The 21,649-nt window shown below is 36.7% G+C and overlaps 1 protein-coding gene across 7 annotated transcripts in view; it reads left to right on the top strand.

The window, feature by feature from the left end:
• Positions 1–20,627, top strand: part of ANKS6 (ankyrin repeat and sterile alpha motif domain containing 6) — a 40,501-nt gene extending 19,874 nt beyond the window's left edge. For 5 of the 7 annotated variants that reach the window (XM_077183130.1, XM_077183134.1, XM_077183139.1 and 2 more), the window contains 11 exons: positions 30–240; positions 712–761; positions 1,763–1,966; positions 3,770–3,935; positions 4,571–4,740; positions 8,327–8,516; positions 9,904–10,020; positions 11,905–11,972; positions 13,236–13,352; positions 14,262–14,358; positions 19,850–20,627. In XM_077183130.1, coding sequence (XP_077039245.1) covers positions 30–240; positions 712–761; positions 1,763–1,966; positions 3,770–3,935; positions 4,571–4,740; positions 8,327–8,516; positions 9,904–10,020; positions 11,905–11,972; positions 13,236–13,352; positions 14,262–14,358; positions 19,850–19,899 — 1,440 coding nt within the window. In that variant the 3' untranslated portion in view covers positions 19,900–20,627. Of the gene's footprint in view, positions 1–29; positions 241–711; positions 762–1,762; positions 1,967–3,769; positions 3,936–4,570; positions 4,741–8,326; positions 8,517–9,903; positions 10,021–11,904; positions 11,973–13,235; positions 13,353–14,261; positions 16,227–19,849 lie in introns of all 7 variants that reach the window. The other 2 variants (XR_013183465.1, XR_013183462.1) reach the window with 2 other exon arrangements.
• The last annotated feature ends 1,022 nt before the right edge of the window (positions 20,628–21,649 follow it).

Raw genomic sequence — 21,649 nt, 5'->3', positions numbered from 1 at the left:
TAAATTGTTGTGTCTTCTTTTCAATCTAGTCCTGGTGGAGCAGGATGTCCAATCGATTCCGCAAGCTGAAGTTGACTCAGACATTGCGCCATGGATTTCCTTCTAATCAGTTTGTGCCTTTTCCGGATGAGACTGAACCATCATTAAATTCCACTATAAAAGTAGCCTCACAGAGTGATACAGACATGTCTGGAAACCTTGATGCTGCTGCAGCTTGGAACACAAATAACAAAGCTAGTGGTAAAAGCAGAGTTGTCTTGTGGGAAATGAGTTCTTGTGGGGTGGTCAGGATGATATTATTTCTGATTTATTGGTTTAGTTCTGCTTTAGCTTAATATAAGTGAAAAAATGTAATGTATTTGTAGTCTGTAGAAAGAGAGATTTTTGTACTCATTGTTGATTATGCTGAATGCAGTAGCATTTAAGCAGGAAAATACTAATCTAACCATGTTACTGTTCTTTAGTAAACACCAATAAATTAAGACTGGTCACTGAAAAGTGTTAATATCTTCCATAAAAATCCCCCACTGTCTGCAATGCAAAGTAAGACTTGGCTTAACTTTAGCTGAGGTGCATGAGAGTGTCACTGGAAATCCTCATACTATGTGTGTACTGAGGGTTAAGCTGTTGATTGTTTAAAAACAATGAGCTAGCCTTAGAAACAGAAGTAGAAACATTTAAACAACAAAACATAATTTATGTATTTTTCAGGTGCAAACACTGTGAAAGGAGAAAAGGACGATGAATTATTGAAAACTATGGTATGTTACAGTGTTTTTGGTGTTTCAGCCTAATTCAGAGGGTCATGTAGCTTCCATAATTTTTACAGTTTTTTGCCTCCTGTCCAAGTCACTTCTAGAAAAAGAGCTTGTTTGTAGTCACTAGACATGAACTGATTGGCTTTGATATACCAGTAGTTCTTAGACTAGAAAGTACTAAAAGTAGTGTGATATGGAAGCTGTACAGACCTCTTTCAAGAATTACCCATACCTTTGCTTGATCAGCAACGAAATAGTAAAATAGATGGAGCAGCTGCTTAGTTGCTGACAAGTAGTATGAAGTGAGGAAAACATGGATGGAACATGGTACAATGGAGATGTGAAATTGCTAGTAGAGGCAACCATGAAATATTTAGTTTGGGAGGTGTATTTGTGTTACTCTGTTTCTTCTTTTGTTATGCTGTAGCTTTATATTCCCCTGCAGCTTACTCCCTGGTGATGTCATTAAATTCGGCTGGTTATTATCTTTGTGTTCTTTTGTAAGAAGTTCGAGTTCTTTTGTAAAAACTTTTGATATGACTGACTGACAGAACTCCAGGGAGTGAAATCAGTTGAGGTGTTTTTGTCTCTTTCTGCAGTACACATACAGCAGGAACATGCAGTTGCTCACTGTTTACAGTCATCCTGTATTCAGGACTACATTTTTATTTCTTTGGAAATTCATAGTTATTCATGTGAAAGTCAACTTGACCAATATTTAGCCCACTGAAGGAAGAGACATTTTTCTGCCACTTAATGAGCTATATTCATTACATCAAATGAATAAGCCTAATACTGAGGGGTGCCATGATGTTCATTGATTTCTCTATTGTTATTATGTGTTGTACTTCTCAAATAGTACTTTTCTGTCTCATTTCTGTTCTTTTTAAATGAGTTTTCATCTTTTTGCTTAACTTAATATTTTGAAGCTACATCACCAGGTCCCAGTAAACTTTCTTAAGTGAACTCTTCCCCCCACCCTCTTCTTTGTTCCCCTTTGTCAGCTGAGGAGTAGTGCTCCATTTACCAGGCTGCCCAGTGATAAGCTGAAAGCAGTGATACCACCTTTCTTACCACCCTCAAGCTTTGAGCTTTGGAATTCTGACCGAACCCGACTCAGCAAGGATGGCAAAGCTGAACAGATGAGAACTGCCTGGCCACAGAGAGCAGTCAAGCACGATTTTAACAGCAGTGGGAATTCTGATATAGTAAGCAAACTAAATGTGTATGAAAATACTGTGTTATGCCTTGGCCTTGTTGACTGGTGAGCCACTCTGTTTCTGGTTAGAAATTTCTTTAAATCCACTGTTTCAGCAATGGCTTGTCCATTTAAGCAGTGCTGCTTAGAAAGAGTGCCCATCTGTATGGAAGGAGCATAATGAAACAAAAGTTCTGTAGGAAGTGCAACAACTTTGGTTTGGTTTTGGGGGGTTTTTGATTTTGTTTGGGTTTTTTTGTTTGTTTGTTTTTTTGGGGGGGTTTGGTTTTTATGGTTGGTTTTTTTGTTTTTTTTTTTTGCTGTTAACCAGAACCACCAACAGTGTGGTAGAAACTGCCCTGATTTGAAAAACGACCAGGGACAGTAGAAAAGAGTAAAAATTGCTCAATTTTTAGTAACCGAGCAGGAGGGAAAAAATATCAGTAAGACCAATATACAGATAATATTCTGAAAGATTAGCAATAGATAAAATTGTAGCAAGTAGTCATCAAGTGGACTTGAAGGCACACACCTTTAAATTGGAAGTACTGTAAAACTGGAAAAAGTCTTGATTGTTTCTGGTTTTTTATAGAAAGAGCTTGCCTGATTCTAAATGTTTTCAGTCAAAATGCAAACCAAGAGAAAAATAGGTGGTTTGAGATAGGAAATCTTGAGATAGGAAATAAAACAACCTTGACAGACTTCTCTTTCATAGCTGGAGAAAAAGGAGAAGTGCCTCCTCCCCTAACTGTAGACTGTAATAACTAGATGTAGAGAAGACCAGTCCAGAACTGGACCGGTGTTTCAATGTCAGTTCTAGACATGGAACAATGAAGACATTTAGGAGGAATTTTTTTCCTCTTTCCTTTTTTATAGCTAGCCTAATACCAGTAGAGGTGATTTAGGTGGAATATGGCAGAATAAGAAAAGTGACATAACAGGAAGGTATGTGTTTATCATCCCAAAAAAGATGGTTGTAATAACATAGCTGGATAACTGGCATGTGTATAATGTGAGGAACAGGGAGAGTAGGAGAGGACTAGCCGTCAGTCCTTCTGTGAGGAATGAAGGGTCTTGCTGAAGGTATAGGAAGGAGAGAAAAATTAAGTCAGAGATGGAAGAAGTGATTTGAGCAACAGAATAAGAAATGTTAAAAAGCTGAGCTGCAAAAGGTCATATTGCAAGTGGCTGGCAGTGGCTAATTGTGTAAAAGCAAAAGAAATTAAGGAGAATGTGGTTGAGGATTTGGGTAGTGTATAGCTGGATCAGTAGTGCCTCACTTAATACAACTCAATAAAGTGGTGCAGCTGGCTGTTTATATTGCAGGGAATATAGAAATGCAGCTGGTGGAGAGAAAGTTTATATCACTTCTTGCAGCTTAGTTAGTAAGAAACAAATATATGATGGATGGGAAGGTGGTAGCTGTTTTGTAAGATGGGAGACAAAGCCAGGATTCTGCAGGAAAGAAATTTCACGTTATAGTTTTTTTTTCTTCCCTACTACTCATAATACTGTGTATATCATATCTCAGGTGCATCATATATTATGCTCATTTTTGTTGGTCAAAGATTAAGAAGAATTAATGGCTTAATGTGATGTAATTTATTCCATTGAATAAATGCATTCAGTATATATATATTTATATAGGTATATATTCAGTATATATGTATATGTAGAATAAGATTCTTTCTGATATCCCCTTTGTTCTTCAGTGCAAGTTTCAGAACTTGGGATAAAGAAAATAGCAGTTGAAGTTTGCTCTTTATTTTTCTCAATCAAGAAAGACCAAGTTATTTTTCATTTTGTTTTCCAGACATCTGTTAGCAAAGTTACTAGACCAGTCAAATTGCCAACATTTGCAAGAAGACCAGCATCTCCTTCAAATTCCAATAACTTCAACCATTCTCCCCATTCTTCTGGTGGATCTAATAACATTGCAGGAATTAACAGGCATGGAGGAGAACTGCATAACAGATCAGGTACCATTTTTAATAAGAAAGTAAGTTCTATCTGATTCAGTTAAAAAATTAGTGTTTGTGATGATGGTAGAAGATACTAAACCTTTTCTGAGTGCTCCTACCATTGTAGAAGCAAAACTTCTGTAAATTTAGTGGACACAGGATTGGATTTCAAATACCTACATAAGGGAAGAAGAGCCTCACGTATGTTACAGAACTCTCAGTGGTCAGCCCATCTCAGGCAGATTTTACTGGATTCATCCGTGGTGGATCAGGTGGATGCTGGTTCATTGCACCATGCACGTCATGGAGATGACTCCTATGCCTGTTGCTTACTTTTTGTTTGAAATAAAGAACAGTTTTCAATTAAAACCAAAGCTGCACGCATTGTACGTAGTAGTTGAAGACAATATGGTGAAGTGGCTTATGAAAACTGTCCAAAGGTATGAAAGTCAGCTCTGTGTGTGTATAGACAGGGCTGGCTTCCCTCTTCTGCTACTGATTTCTGTTCTTTATTCTGGAAGCTGCTGGAGAGATCTTGCAATTGTCTCATCCTTCATCCAGTCAGTTTTTAAATGAAAGTGAATGTTTGAGAGTTAACAAACATTTTAAAATTATGATTTCCTTTACTGGGTTTATTCTATTTTTTGTTCTAGGTGGCAGCGCAGATAATGTTTTGTCTCAGATTGCAGCCCAAAGAAGAAAAGCAGCAGGCTTACCTGAACAGAAACCTAGCCAGCAGCACAGTCCAGTCCAGTCAACTCCTTCATCTACTGTGTCGGATTTGCAGTGTGCTCAGATTGTTGGCAATGGAAATGTTGTAAAGGTAATGGGAAATATAAAATTTTGCACTCCAAATAGCTCATATCTCAGTCATGGGTGTCTGGTGCACAACATTGCACAGACAAAAAAGAATGGACACTTGTTATGTTAGTGGAAGCTTTTCAGCTCTACAAACCTTACTTTTAAGTGCAAGTCCACAGAAGATGAAACCTAATAATAAAACATGATTTTACTTTATTATTAATTTCATTCTGTTAAAAAAAATGTAATGCTTGATGTTTGGGTTGATCTGCACTATTACGGTTTCTCGTTATTTCTTTCTATGGACCAGATATAGTGTTTTATGTTAGTTATTCCTGGATTTTACCCTGAAGTGGTATAGTCGGTTTCTCCAGCTATTTTCCCTTCAAAGGCTCAACCTGAATGCAGAGTATGACATAATTTGTACCAGGTGATCACACACAGGTGACACATTTGTACCATATGGTGACCACAGCAATATGCACATTACCAGTCTGCTCCACTGGTGTTATTTTTAAACAGTAGGTCATCACCAAAGTCAGATTTTGCTCCTGAGGCCATACTGTCTGTGCTGACTCACCTATCAGTTCCCTGGAATAGCTTTGCTCTCACGACCTGCACATTTTTGCGCACATATTTGAAGTTCTTAACTGCTTTGTACATTTTTGATGGTTAAGATTTTAAATCTTCAATATCTGCAGAGACACAAACTAGAAAGCAGCATCATAACAGAAGATGTGACACACTATTGTGAAATTGATGGGTTTATTTACATAGAGAAACATTGCATTTCAGAGAGCAAGAGAAGGAAAACACAAAATTTGGAGTTTATGTTCTAAATGCCTGATATTCTGGAAATGTTAGAATATGTGAGCAAGATTTCTACAACTTTTGCTTATGTAATCTCCAAACAGCTTGTTTTGTTTTGCTTTGTTTGCATCTTTCAGTGAGATTCTTCAAATTTTACTTGAGGAAACAAAAATGACCAGAGTATAAAATTAATACTTTTGCAGTCTCATTCTGTGATGTCTCATATAGCAACAGTACACGATATTTATATTTAATCCGTACATAAAAATGATAAATGAAATTGCAAAGTTGTTCAGAAATTACATGGAAATTTCTGGATGACAAAAATCAGAAAAAGAAAAGGTGCAACTACCAGTGCTGAAACAGTTTCCATGAATAGTCACCTTGTCTCTGATACGTCAGACCTGATTCTGGAGGAGCTACTGGTTGCTTTTAAAAGATGAGATTGGGAGCTAAAATTTCTAACTCAGCTGGACCACCAGAGTCTGAGGATTTATACCAATTTTTTGGCATATGGTAGTCTTTCCTCCCTTTCTATCCTGTGTAATTGCTCCCTGAGTTATAAATGATCCATCTCTTTTTCCTGTAGACAAAACCCCTTTATCATCCTCTTCCCTCATTAAAGTCTTGTCTGCAGAGCAGCTACCAAATGCTTTTTCTTTCAGAGGTGGTCTGGCCAGTATGTTTTAATTAAACTCTCAGCATGTCCTCTCAGCTTGTTTTTAACTTGGAAATTATTTCCAAAGAGCTCCTTGTGTGCCCCCCAAAAGTCTAATTTTTCTCCAGTTACATTGATCATCCCACCAAGAGATAATACCTGTGCCTGTGAGCTTTTGGCTGCAGATTCTGTGACCTCTTGTTGCAACAATGCTGCCACTAAGAAGTTTGTCTACTGTTTCCACTCACAGTGGGATACATTAGGGGATAAAAGAGTAGTGAAGTGTAATGTGCTGCAGATCATCTTCTGGAAAGGCTGTTCTTTGTACTGTTGAAAAGATTTTTAAACAACATTTATGCCACTGTTTTGGAAAGCCAACAGCTTTTTCAGTGCTCTTGATTTAGATGTCTGGACGAGTTTCCTTCTATCCACCAGTAACAAAACATATCATAGTGTGGATCTCACTATAGATATTAATGTATCACACAACTGAGGTGATTTTTGGAGATTCCTGGTGGGAGAATGCAGTCAAATATGGATCCACACTGGCTGCTAAGGCTAGCAGTATGTTACTGTAATCAGCAATGTAAATGGTGGAAATGTAATGTCTGTATCCATTGAGGAATGGCTTGTGTTCTCTCATTAGGATCATGCTGTCTAAACTTGGAAATAGCTGATCTAAAAATGCAGTAATATTACACAGATCAATTTTGCAAAACTTCCCCATGAGGGGTGAGATGGTGCAAGCTTTAAAGAAAAGAAAAAAATGAATAACATGTTACAGGATGATGTAATTTAAATAAATGCAGACAGTGTGCCAGGGAGGGATGACCATTCTGCAACACAAATGACCAATAACAATTTAGGTGGAAATTTGGGACAGAAAGTTGAAATGAGTTCATGATGCTCTTCAAGGAGCTCTCAAGTTTGTATCATACTACATTACTTCCAGTCAACTCAGTGGAGGGCTAAGTAAGTATTACATTCTGACATAGGGAAATTGAAGAATGTTACCACTCAAATGAGTTTTATCTTTTAAATCTGCATCTTTTTCATTAACTAGAAATGTTCCATTTATGCCACAGCACAGAAGTAAAATTGTAAAGACAAGAACCACTGTCATTCTCATTTCTTGCATTGTTACCTGGATCAATTTTTTTATCAGTTTGTTGTAGTAGCCTGAGTGACAAATGGTATTTAAACTCTGAATTCAGGAATCCAGTAAAAAAATCACTTTCTTTTTGGGTCATACAGTGCAGACATCAAAATGTATATGTAGATCAAAGAATTTAGGAAATGAGGTGCATTGATGGTTTTTGGGAAAGTCTGTTGATATGTGTACAAATATATATATTCTACTACCCATTTTTAACTCATGTATTTTCCTGTTTTCCATATACATATGGCTACAAATATATTAAATATTTGCTAAATTATTAATAAATCACTTGAGTCCTGTTAGGTAATAATAAATTTGAGGTTTGGCTGGAAACTTCCATTCCAGTTCAGCAAGGGGTTTAATGCACCCAGAATTGAATTTGTGCTTGCTACATGTTTCTGGTTAATCCAGCATGAAGTGCTACTTTAAATTAGCATCTCATATGTTTTGAAAATCTTTAATTGAGACTTAAATCTATGAGTGAAAATCCCTATTTTCAAGTCAAAGTAATTTACTTTGTTTCTGCTATTAAACTGTTTTTATTTCTAATGCCAGTTTTACTTCTGCTTCTGCACATTCCAAGGTAGGTGGGGAGGTGAGTGAGAGACTGTGTGGTGCATAAGTGCCACCTATACTTAAACCAAGATAGTCCTTTCAGAAAAAGAAAAATTGTAGTGCTTGTGGGCAGTATTTCTTCACAAGAAATAATTTTCTTGTTACAAAATTACAGCATTAATAAATGTATTTTCTTTAATTTTGAGGAGAGAGACTTTAATCTGGAATAAAATCACTATTGCTTCTATTATTTTAATATAGAAAGCAGAAAGTTTCTATATTAAGAAAGGTCAAGCAGAAACTTCTGGTTGTGACTATGTGCTCTCAGAAATGATACACAACTTAAGTAATGTTGAAGCATCATGTAAAAGTAAACATTTTTGTGATTATTCTTTAACTCAAATGATTATGTATCATTAACTGCAGCAAAAACTGGAGATGAACAAAAGACCTCCATCTGGGACTTCATCTACATCTAAAAGCACATCACCAACCCTCACACCTTCTCCATCACCTTCCCCATCTCCAAAGGTCCAAAACGCAGAGTCTTCTGTCTCTTCTTCTCACAGACACGCCAAGAGCAATGGCTCCAGCAGTGGTACTATTACAGAGGATGGTGAGTAGCTCACTGCAATTGCAGACTAATTCATTGGGAATACTGTGTGTTTAAAGCTATAACTGCCCTGGACTAGTGTGTATCTTCATGAGAGTGAGGTCTCCCTTCTTTCTAGAAAATATATTGTGGTGTTTCATACAGTGAGATTGATGCTCCTGCACTAACTGCCTTCTTCTCTCCCAAAACATGTGATTCTTTCCATTTACAGAGAGACTGCTATCACCTCAAAGCTAGTATATAGGTTGGCCACTCTTAAGCGGCCACATTTTCCCCCTTCATGGCTTAAGTCCTGTTTTCCACCTTTTGCTGAGGGTACAAAAGGCACTTTCTCCACACTAGATTTTTTTTATTAGTAAATGCAGAGAAGCACATCACTACAGAGATATATTTTTCATCCATAGCAAGTCATAGCTACATGAAGTTAAGAGCTGTAGTTGCATTTATTTTTCTGAATCGTGAAAATAACCTTATTACAACCTCTTTTTAACTTAAAGTCCTAAGAAAGAATTGTGGTGTTATTACTTTTCCTGTAAGATTAGTATCTTTTAAATTAGACTTTTAGGTCTAGATTACAACTTTTTTAAAGTCATTTACTGCATTGGAAACAGGGTATCAATAACTTTGTTTTCTCTTGTAAATATCTCAAAAAAAGTGAAGAAAATAACATGACTCAGAACCTTTTAAATAAGGAATGGAGGCACTTTGTACTATTTTTGTTTTTTCTGAAATTGTCTCTATTGATTTTGGTTTATTTTCACTTATGCCAGCTTTGTCCATTAACACTAATTCCATTTGACACTGAAGACAGGTGATACTTGACCTTCTTTCTGTCCTCTTCTTATGGCTTAGCTGTAACATATTCTAGTGACTTCTGGAGCAAATCCTTTCATGTTTAGTGCCATTTTATAATGAGATCTTGATAACATAAGTGTTGCTGATTTAGAGATGCATAAAAGCAAGAGAGCTCACTGCTGGATAAAGAAGCAAATTCCCCAAGCCATCAACTGCTCTCATCTCACTCAGTGAAGCTCGCTTTTGTGAAGGTGCACTAATGCCAGGATACTGTGAGTTCCCTTATAGCAGAGGTTGTTTGTCAGAAACCCAAGTAGCTCTGAGTTCATTGTGTTTGTAAGCTTTTCTAGTTAAGTGCTTTTGTAGTTAAGTGCTCCTTTAATTCAAGGGCTTCTCTTACTGATGTTCTATTCAGCAGCAGCAGTACAAATGCTGATATGCCAAGCAGTAATCAGAAGAGTAAGTACAGAAGGTCTGTAGTGTTAACTTTTCTTTCAATTGAACTTAAATGAGTAAGAAAATTGATTTACATTGACTGTTACTGTGAAGGAGCAGTAGGCAGAAGCATTCAGAGGTGTTCTTTGTTTCTTTTTAGGCAACCATTTGGTGGACCATCAACAACTTGGCACTATTCTGAGAGCCAGTGATGTAGAGAATTTTGAAAGACGAAACCATGTGAGAGTAAAAGAGGGCTCTGAAAACTTGGAAAAAGGTAATCTTACCTTACTACTATAGAACAGTATGAAAGGAGGTGCTAAATAGGAGTAACATGGCAAAAGCAGTAAGAGCTCCAAGAACCTTAGCTTGCTCCTGGCGTGGAGGTAAGGAGACAAGGTAAGTGTAGAGCAAATGGAGTGGTAAAGTACAGGACAAACATGTTAAACAAGAGTTGTAAAACTGAGAGGTTTCAGGGATTTTTCAGCCTTAGAGTAACAGTACAGGAACTGGAGAGGGATAGAGGAAGAGAAAACATGAAGGGCCTACTCTGAAGGCATTCTTTGTGTGTCTGAAAGGTGTTTGGTGTTATAGTTGTTTATGACAATAAGAGTTCAGACACCCTGAAACTTTCTTCCCATATCATGGCCTACAGTTCTAATCATGCCAGCATGATGAAAAATGAATAGGGTAACTAACAACCTATAAGAAAAGGCCATTAACAATATACCTAAGAGTCATCCAATGAGAATTCTCTTTTCTTTCGAGAAGATGATATTCTTCATCAAACAATATAGAGAAGTTCCCATGATAATTTTTAAAACTGATTGCATTTTCCCATGGATTAATGTCAGGGTACTAAAGCTTTTAGTCTGAGGACATGTCAACTTTTGCGAATCATGTTGGGCATACCAAGTTAGTTGAATTTAAAGTAAAAAAATACCCAACAAAACCCTAGCAGAAAATAAGACTTAAGTAGAATTTTTCTCTTCAGTTGTCTGTGGACTCTCCTATGTAAAGAAGTCTTCCAGAATAGTACACCAGAGGTGTGTTTATTTCAAGGTACTTGATGTCTTTGGAGAAGCTTAGAATATTCATGAAAGAGATTCTCTTTCATGTTTCTAGTGATGATGAAAGAAAAGGGAAAGTCAAAAGACAAAGAAGGGAAATAAATGAAAGTGAAGTATATTTGGTAATGGACTAGTAGTGTCTTTAAAATGAAAGTGAGTTTATATGCAGAATATTAAATATAGTCTTGTTTTATAATGTATAATTCATGTTCTTCATTTGGACTCTGACTACTTAGTTTAACTGACCACTTAGGTACTTAAGGGGGAAAAAACAGTTAGTTACTTGTGACAGCAAAGTAATAAAAAGAAAACGTTACTTGAGACACGTAATGTGTAATTAACAAAGGTAATGTCAGGTTATTCTGAAAGTGCACTTATGCTCTTTAGCTAATCATATTTTAAATGTGTGGGAAGAGTCACTGTCAGGTCCTGCAACATTTAATTTTCTTAGGCTTTTAGAAGAAAGACAGTATTCAGAGCTCTTAGCCTTGGAAGGTGGCCTTGTAAAATGTAAATTCTGTCCAGCTTTCATCTTAGCTGGACTTCAGCTGTCCTTGTTCAAGGTGTCTGGATTTGGGCACATAAAGAGAAGAGGGTTCAGAAAGACCTGTGCTGTATCAGTGTTTTGAATGAGCAGGTGTGTGGTTGCTTGCTCTACTCTTTGCCTTCCTGGATGATGACATAGAAATATGCCTTTCAGTTCCTTGCCTGCTTGAGGAGTTCTGCTGTCTAACCTGCACAATCTGGATCAGCCATCTGGGGCCAAGCACCTGCATTTTAGGCATTGAAGTGCCTTAGTTGCCCTTACTGGTTTGGTTTTGTAAGATCCTTTTAATGAGGTAGAAAGGGCAATACAACGGTGTTTATCCTAGCAAGGTAAGACTAGATGGAATTACAGTATATGTAAGTAGGTGAGAACAGAGTAAGCCAATGTTTCGATTTCTGATGGAGAATAAATGGGGTTGGTTTTTTCTTGCCATAAATGACTATGGGAAATATAGGCTTAAATATATATATTCAGTTTATAATGCTGAGATCATTACAATATTTTCTAATCTATGGAGTTGACTTTTTTTTTCCTGTTATTACAGATGAGCTGACTGGCATCCTTAAAAAATTGTCACTTGAGAAATATCAGCCTATATTTGAGGAACAGGAGGTATGTCTTTTCTAAAAGATCTTTTACTGTTTTAATGAAAGTAGGGTGTAAGACGTTGCATCAGATTTGTGATCCAGAATCAAGTTCTACAACCAGTCCTGGTTGCAGAGAGAACCTTGAAACAGGGACCAAGTGGTATTTGTGGCATTCTCCAGAATAATGTAAATAGCAGAGCTTTTTACACTTAACCTACAGCTTTTCTATACATAGGGGTTTTTTTCTCTCTGTTCTTACACTCTGCTTTTTCTATATATGTCTGTATCCAACATGGCTAAGCAGTTCATAGGACATACTGTATCATCCCTGGAATCACAGCTGGAACCTCATTTTCAGAAGGAAAGCAGCAGGGTGTGAGTCACTGAGATGGCTGCTTTATCTTCTTTATCCACTGTGCATAAGCAGTAGGAGAATTAAAGTGGGGAGCGTAGGCATTGTGATAGATAAGAGCTGTGACATTGAGAGGTTGCTGAAGGATGCAATGACAGGAAATGTTGCTGAAAATAAGTAAAATTAATTCATTATAATGTTTAAGGCAGGATCAGATGTTAACAAATACTGTGTGTTTATTTGGTCAAAGAAAAGGGTCGTGAATGGACATGCACTAAGTTGACATTGCTACAGAGATCAAAATTCAGCACAAGCCTACACAATTTAGCTTCATCACAATAGATTGGGTTATTATTGTTCCTCTGCATGATAGGCAACGGAGGATTGTGTAGAAATTAATATATTTATTGTGGAAAGGTTCTGTCAATATGAAAAGTTTCAGATGTTTGTTCTTATCACAACCTTACGGATATGTTGTAATAATAAAAGCTGTTACCTGAACAAAACTTAGACTTTCCTTAGAAGACACAAGAAAAGTAAAACACAATATTCTAAGTTCCAGAAATACTTAGGGGGAAAGGGTGAATAAAAGAGAGAAACCTTAGGTTTATTCAAGTAGCTGCTACTATAGGCAGAGGAATTTCTGTGGAGACTATATATTCTGTATTAATAGAACTTGATGAGAAAAATCCATTAAAATTTTAGATGTACTATCATGATTAGTTGAATGATTACCGGCAGATTAGAAGCCTCACAAAGTGTGTACCATTTGGTGCTGGTAATCCATTAAAAATTCTTTTAGCACAATATTTACATTAAATCTATGCAATTATAAAACCCAAGAAACCACTTTTAACCTGTAGTAATGAATCTTCACATAGGTAAATTTGTCTTACCTTTTTTCTTTTATTTCTTTTTATTTTTTTTAATATGCAGGTGGATATGGAAGCTTTCCTCACACTTACTGATGGTGATTTGAAAGAGTTGGGTATTAAAACGGATGGATCAAGGCAGCAAATTTTGGCAGCTATTTCTGAACTGAATGCAGGAAAGGTACATTTTAAAGTACTGTACTTAGTAAATTATTTCAAAGTTTCGTATAAAATTAATACAACATACATTTTGAAATTCAGTTACAGATGTTAGTTAGAAAAGCTAAAATAATTTTTTCCAAACTTAGTGTTTCATGTATTTGACTAGTAAAAAGTCTTCCTTTGTGGCATTTCCTGTTCTCTTTCAATAACTTTCCTAGTCCAGTGAACAAGCTACTTGTAAATATGAGCAATTTTGCAGTTTCTGAATATTGATTTCAGCAGTGCTAAAATGAATCATCTGGCTGCATTAGTGCAGCTAGGAAATGCAGTATAAGAGGAAGGGTGTCCTTTGGTTAACGTAAAAGGTTTTGATTCCTCTGTGATTATGTGAATAGCTTTTCTCTCATTTCTTACACTTTTATTGCCTTTGAATTTTATGTCAACATGAACTAATTTGCTAAGAATGGTGTACAGTAAACAGTGCTCTTGCCAGAGGGATTTTATACTGGAACATATCTTTGATTAGGCTTGCTGATGCTTCTCAGCAGCTTTCTTAGATTTGAGGCCCTTTCCCTCTCTGATAGTGGGAGTTCAGACAAACAAAACATAAAGACACTTTCTCTATGTCAGTATCAACAGTAGTGATGAGGCTAAAAATTAGGGGAGGTGGATGATGTTCTGTACTAAGATATGCCATAAAGATAGGAAGAAAATAATAGAAATGTTTCTATTGTTGTCTGGTAGTTTCAGGAAAAGATTACTGCAAGGTTTTCTATGTATGTCTGTAAGGTAGGGATTTGTTTATTATTTCTGATAGTATACTGAACATAGACACATATATTTACACATTTGTTGTGTACTCTTAGTAAATTCATTTTTTAAACAGAAATTTAAGAATACCTTATTTTATTTTATTGTTCTTTTACAGGGTCGAGAGAGACAGATTTTACAAGAAACTATACACAACTTCCACTCTTCCTTTGAGAGTAGTGTTAGTAACACACGGCCACCAGGTCATTCCCAATGTAAGTAGCACCTGAAATTAATGAGAAAATGTATTGCAGGTTGAATCACAGTATCAGTTAGGTTGGAAAACACCTCTGAGATCATACAGTCCAACCTATGACCAAACAATACCATGCCAACCAGACCATGGAAATGAATGCCAAGTCCAGTCTTTTCTTAAACACCTCCAGGGATGGTGACTCCATCATCTCCCTGGCAGCCCATTCCAATGTCTAATCACTCATTTATTGAAAGAAATCTTTCTAATGTCCAAATGTGTGGATATTTTATTTAGTACTGGCTGGAAGACAGAATGTGACAAACAAGACAGTTAGCTGCTTTCCTGGCTAATGATGTGTGTCTCTTGCTGTGACTGTAGAGAAGATTTCAATATAAAAAGTAGAAGTATCTGTAAGATGTTTATGCACCCTTCGCTGCTATCTGAAATGAGGATAAGATTTTTGTTGTGCACTACTAAACACAGAAAATGGATGTAAGTATAGCAGACCAGAGTATACAGTATACTGTCTATAGTGTCTTTATGTAAATATGTAGCATCAGTGGGAGGTGTTTCTGTATGATATATAATTAACTTTAGCATACTCTTTATAGGAGACACTTTAGTATGACCAGGTAGAGTAAATAAATTCAAGATTTACAATTTAACATAACGATTTAGGCAGCTATGTTAATTATATATTTATGTATGTATGTATTTAGTTATTTTGCATAGGTGATATTTTTATATGATTATCTATAAAATGATAATAATATAAATGGTTTCTTTATAATCATATAAATGGTTTCTTTGAAATACATGTATTCCAAGCACCAGTGTTATCTGCTAGCCAAGCTGGAAAAACTGCCTTTTAGAATGTACTGTCTGTAACCAAAACATACAGGAAGGTGTTGCTGACCTGTAATAATTGCATACATTTCCTGCTCTCAGATATAAAAACTGCAAATCTCTGTCCTGCCAGCCGCCTGAAACAAAGGCAGATATTCATCTGTTACTCCAGATTAAAGCATAGGGTGTAACCTATTCCCACATGTACTTCTGTATCCATGTTTTAGTAGAAACAACGAAAGCCATTGAATAGCCTTGTGAAGTTCAACTGTGTTAAAAGTGCTTCTTCTTCAATTGTTTATTTTGCTGCTTTCATCTACTCACAAAATAATTTCATTTGTTGAGGGGCTATGCTAAATAATTCAGGTATATATGCTTTAGGAAACCTTAATAATGAGCTAGTCCCAGTTGTTCCAATCTCAGCCAGCTGCATTTCACTAGATATGTAAAAGCAGGTGTTAGCTGTTGACCTACTAATGTCTTGGGGCAAACTGGGAATTGCTGGGGTAGTTAGTGAATGTGGGCCACTTCCAGTATTCTGTGTAGTCTGCTTGGCTGAAAGCCACTATCAGGTGTCTCTGTATGCATTGTGCAACTTTCCATTCTCAGCATAGTCAGCATGTGTGGGAACTTCTGGATGTCTCTTGGTAACATCCCAGAGATGAAGAGCCTCTTCTGTAGGTATGACTAGGTGAGCAGAAGCTGTTTGGGATTTGATTACATGGTGCAAAGAACTGGAATTACTCAAGAACCAAAGAAGCATAGAGATGTAATGTAGCTCCAAGCAACTTGTCTTGAAGACATAAAAGGACAAGAATGGTGGCTCAGAGATGGGGAGAACATCCTTTTGTAAGAATGGAGGCAACAGTTACTCCTGTTGAGCTTTTGACAAGAGGCTGCAAGAAGGCTGCCATCAGAGATCTGGCTTTTGGATTTTTGTGTATGAGAGCTCCATGATACAGATTTGGCTGTGAAACAGAAACAGAAGCACTAACAGAGAAGAGGAAGACAACATGTAGCTAAAAGAAGTTTCTGCACCAGGTAAGCTGCTTTTTATTGTAAAAAGTAGCAGTGGAATCCTTATGCAGTCTCTGGAACTTGAAGTAATTTCCAGGAATGTGTAATATTTTAGAGCATAAGAGCAGCTGTACTAAGTCAGATCCAAGGTCCATACAATTGTATTCAACTTTTTCATCCAGTCTCATCTGACACTGATTTGAAGAGCTACTTGCTTTCATTTGCTGTGAACTTGCCATGTCCTGACTTCTTTTGCTTCATCATACTGGATCAGAAGATACAGTGAGCAGTTGTTTCCTCTTCACTGCCTCCATGCCACTGATGATTTTACAGATCACTGTGATGTCCTTCTTCATTCATGTTTTTTTTGAGGGGAAGGCTTATAGGCTGCTTTGTCATTCCCTGTACCATAGGTTTTCTAACCTCTTTTCCTTTTCTGCTGTTATCTTTTCAGACCTGGGAGATACCAGCCTAGCATACAGTATTAAATATGTAGGCATATTATGGATTTACATGACAGACAGATGTTTGTTTTTCAGTTGTGTTCTCTGCTTTCCATTCTCTTGCTCTTTCCTAGTTACTTCTGGTACTTTGCTGTGTTGGCTATCATTGAAGACTGAATTGGTATTAATTCAAATTACCTCTTACAACTCAGCTGATCTACTGAGTTTGAGCTCACAACCTATAATTTTATATAAACACACATGCATCATCTTCTCCCTTTGCCTTACTTCATATTACTTATCTTCATATTACTTATCTTCATATTACTTTATCTTCACCAAATTTTGTCGCTATCTTATTGTTTAGGCACAGATGTTATATGAAGTCTTTTTGCAAGTCTTCTGTTTACCTATCTTTTTATTTACATGGATAACTTAAGAAGGCTTTTCACTCTGTGTGCCCTTTCAAAATCATATATTGAATATACTGTTCATATCCTGAATATCCTCATGCAGTTGTCTATGAAACACTAGTGGTGAATCTCTCTACTATGGAAAAAAAATCACTATTTACTGCAAACCTCTGTCCTCTGCCTCCCTAACAGATCATTTGTCCACACAAGAAATTTTATTTTTACTCTGTGGGCTCCTTATTATCTTAAGGGCTGACCTTGAACCTTGTGAAATGCCTTGTCAAAATCCAAGCATCAAATGGACCTCTTTAATCTACAAGACTGTTGGCACCTTCAAGGAATTCTAGTAGGTTGGTGAGGCAAGACTTCAAAAATCCCTTCTTGACTGTTTCCAACAAAATTTCAGGTTGTTACAGTTTTTACTAATCTGGTTGCTATTACTGTCCAACTCACTGGTCTCTGTTTCCCTACATTTCCAGTTGAACCATTAAAAAGATTTCCATCACTGTTACCACCTCTCAGTTATGTGACAATTTGAACAACAACCTGTGTTCTTTACAAAGCAGTTCAGCTGCCTGGTCCTTCTGCTTCTCTAGGACATCTGCCTTAGAAATTTGCAATTACTTGCTTTGTGTATTCGTTTCATATTCTTTTTTGCTAGTACTTCAGGTTAAGCTGTCTTGGACTCCCACATAAAGGTTTCTGAAATGGAATCCTTCCACCCCACCCCATGCCAGGGACACTAGGTTGGGCTGTGTGAATTCCTTGCTCCAGTCCTTGCCTGACCTGCATAAGGCAGAGGAGTGTAAACGATTCAGAGGTTACTCGACCTCCAAGCCATTAGGTTTGGAAGCACCATGAATTCTGAATAGTCAAACAGTACTTGCATGGGGAATATTGCCTCCATCTCTTTTTTTCATAGAAATTAGTTGGTCATTTTTAGAAAATACTGATAAAATTATTCATTCAAAGAGTGAACGTTTTAGCAGGTTTGGACACTTTGGTGGTTTGACTACTATTACATCTTGGAAAATTGACAATGCACCCTGGCCATGATAAGAGAAACTACTAGGAACACACTGCTTCTTTATAGCCCAGTGAATGTGTCCGGCAAAGAGAAAATTACTGTGCTGCTTTGCCATTTAGAGCAGATAACCAGCCCATGGAGGCATGAGGCTCTGTGGAACAAAATGTCTGGATCCTTTGTCTGGATTCCAACTTCAGTGGAACAGCAAGTGGCAGCATGAAGTCCAGCTTTCTGAGAGAATGGGATTTAACAAATAATATTATCCCAGGAAGAGTTTCTGTTTGTGGTTTGAGGTGACCTTAGAGGATTCTAGTAAAAAAGAAAATTGGACTTTCTGAATGCCTAGTTGCCAGGACTAATTGTTTAGTTTATTTTGGGGGGCTGTGTTAAGATTCATGCTCCTGTTAACTGAGTGCAATCAAGAGGTTGAACAGATCTGGCAGTGGTCAGCAGGTTAATTGAAACAAACAACACCAAAGAAGACGGAGTTGCATTTCAACACAAACTTGCCAAATCAGAAATGAAAAGCTGAAAAAAGGTCATGTGAATTCATATGAAAAAGAAAAGCAGGGGGTGGGGCGGGAGAAAAGCAACTGAAATAATTTCCTTCAGAAGAGTAGACATAAAATCCTATGTGCTAGTTATTGTAGTTATAATAAATGTGTAAGGAAGTGTTACATGGTAAATCCTCTGATAAAAAATGGAAACACTTCATGGAAGTTCCCTTGCCCATTTGTGGCTTGCAACAGAATTTGCCATTTCTACAAAAATTACATGAAAAATGCAAGAGAGCATCCAAGGTTTGTACTCAGAAGGACACAATCTTTTTCTGCTAGGATATTTCTTAAACTCATTATGAAAACTCCCATTAAAATTGGTTGGAGGTAAAGCTGACTACCAGTTAAGTTTGTTTGCCTTTTAATGCCAAGTTTATTGAAATGTCTGAAAGAGAAAGATCAGCCTTGTCTTTTAGTACAGGCATCCAACTGCTCTCCCCCATCTAAACAACACTTCTGAGAGGTGGGAAGAAAAGAGAAAATCCAAACATCTGGTAGTGGCAATGAGCAAAGGCAGGAGAATAAACTGAATATTCTCCAGACAAAAGTTTAAATGAAGAGTAGCTATACCTAGGATGAAAAAAGAATATGATGCCATGCAGTCTACAGTTAGTGGAAATTCTGGTCCTCCAGTTTCTTTTCACATACTATAGTATATTATATATATTGATAGATACATATCTATGTATCTATCAATATATATAATATACTATAGTATAGTATATTATGCAAATGCATATGCAAATCTGTATCTGCAGATACAGAATTGTTTGTGCATTTACTTTTCATTTTCGGATTCAGACTCAAAAATATCCAGTGGAAATTATCCAGCGGAGGAAGTTAGAGATTAAAGAGAGAGAAGTAAAAATAGGAGCAAAATCAATACAGACTTGCATATAAAAATCATACAGGATTCAGATAATCCCTTACTGGAAAGGTGCACATTGAGAAAAGAGGGATACTTGAAACTTTGTGGCAGTAGGTGACCTTTTCACACAAGAGTTTGACTTTTTATACCTTCTCCTTAAAGGAGATGGCTTAAGATGAGTAAAATGAATTACAGGATCAAACTGTTAGATACTGGTATAACGTGTACTTTGGGAAATGTGGGCCTGTTTCCAGTAGTTGTGGAATTACTCTCTTGTTTACAGTTGTGAGTCTTGCTGATTACAGTTTTTCAGACTTCTTTTTTTTTTCCCTCTTACAGCTCCTGGCTGCTCTTTAAAACCACAAGAAGCCGTTTCTTCTAAAAGGTAGCTACTGGAACAAAAGCGGTTTTTATTTTTTATGGTGAACCTTGGCATCTGACTAAGTAAATCCATACAAATGAAAATTTGAAAAGTTAATCCTGACTACACTGACATAGGATTTGCTGCAGTAACATGTTTAAAATACAAAACCAACAGAAAGGCAAAGAAAATAACAAAGAGATTGCCTCAATAGTTCAACCTAAGTGTTGAATTGTTCAAGGCATCAGTGGTCTGAATTTAAGAAGAGCAAAGTCAGAAGAGCAGGAAGAATGGGTGAACGTGCAAGAAGATGGATGTTCCATTCCTCTCATGCCCATAGATGAAGAACCCACAGGAGACCAACATGGGCACAAGTCAAGAGGAACCAAAAGCATGGATGAAGGCAAGAAGGACACCACAAATTGTGACCACCTTCTACATGGGGAAATACATAAGCTGAATATGCCTCTTTTGATTGGATACAGATAAAGTAGTCTAGATTGAAAATGTAATGATTTCGTGGGAAGAAATACAAAGGAGAAGTAATGCTGCATTCTTCAATAACCAAAATATATTTTATCTATTCAATATTATGAGGTTAGAACAGCAGTAAAAGTAAAAACAAAATACCTATTTGTAAAAACAGCACTTTATTTGAGTAAATGCATAATCTGTCACCAATATTTAAACAGAAAGAATGTTGAATTATTTTATATTGATGACTATTTTTTTGAGAATAAAACCATTTACATGATATTGGCTGGGGTTTTTTTTGAATAGTAACACTAGCATATCCTTAAAGATACATTTTTATAACTTGATTTTGTAGCAGTTTTGAAATGAAAGTTATAGTAATTACAAGTAAAAATAATTTTCTGCTTAGTAAATATCATTTTTGTTAAGCAGTTAAAATACAATTCATCAGAAGCCTCTGACACTTTATTTATCTTTCTGAAGACTCAAGTACTGCAAGTAAGGGCAAGAAGATCTTGGAGCTCCAATTACCTGAGTGCTCTCAGTATATAACTAAAGATTTTACATTTCTCCATGCTCCTGACAGCTCATGGTTGCTTTTTCTGCCTTTGAGAGGTGCTAAGTTTGAGACAAAGTCCTGTATTGTGTGTCTGTGTGTCAGGGCTGGCACGGGCAGCTCTTTAAACTCTGCTGTAGGCAGCGGAGGTCTGGTGGGTACCATCACCAGGGCCTCAAAACCCAGTATCTCACTGGGCGAGACCAGAAGTTTGATTCAGTTGTTCAGACCTCCACTGGCATTTGCCAGGCCCTAAGGCATCCAAAGCACCCAGAAAGGATGCCAGACATGACACTACATGAGGGTTATGATCAGGTTATTCATTGCAGCCACTTGGACAAAGAGACCATTCAGAGATGGGGACTGTAATTTCATTGACTTGTCCTGATTTGTCACAGACTTTCAAAGGTGAAAGCTTTTTTTTTATTCCTGTTTACTGTTCATTTTCTGTGTCCTCCTTTTCAGTTTAAATGAAAATCTTTGTTGGCAAACTTTGCTTACCTCATAATGAAAAGTGATACCTTCTGGGTTTTACCAAAGAAGAAAATCCTACAAAAACCAGTTTTTGTTATGATTCAGTCTAGTGTTATAGGCTTGACTAATCTGGAGTTATTAGCCTAAGATTTTGCTGAGGAGTTCTGTTATTTTACAAGAAGCTTTTATAAGTTTCTTTGAATTTAATTTTCTTTTTCTGTACTTTGAGCATTAATGAAGAATTTATTTTAAATAAAGATACTTTGTTATCTGG

This window comes from Agelaius phoeniceus, chromosome 1 (genome assembly GCF_051311805.1).
Source record: "Agelaius phoeniceus isolate bAgePho1 chromosome 1, bAgePho1.hap1, whole genome shotgun sequence".
NCBI classification, from domain to species: domain Eukaryota; kingdom Metazoa; phylum Chordata; class Aves; order Passeriformes; family Icteridae; genus Agelaius; species Agelaius phoeniceus.
The sequence above is the reverse complement of the archived record's forward strand: the minus strand, read 5'-3'. Positions and strand labels throughout refer to the sequence as shown.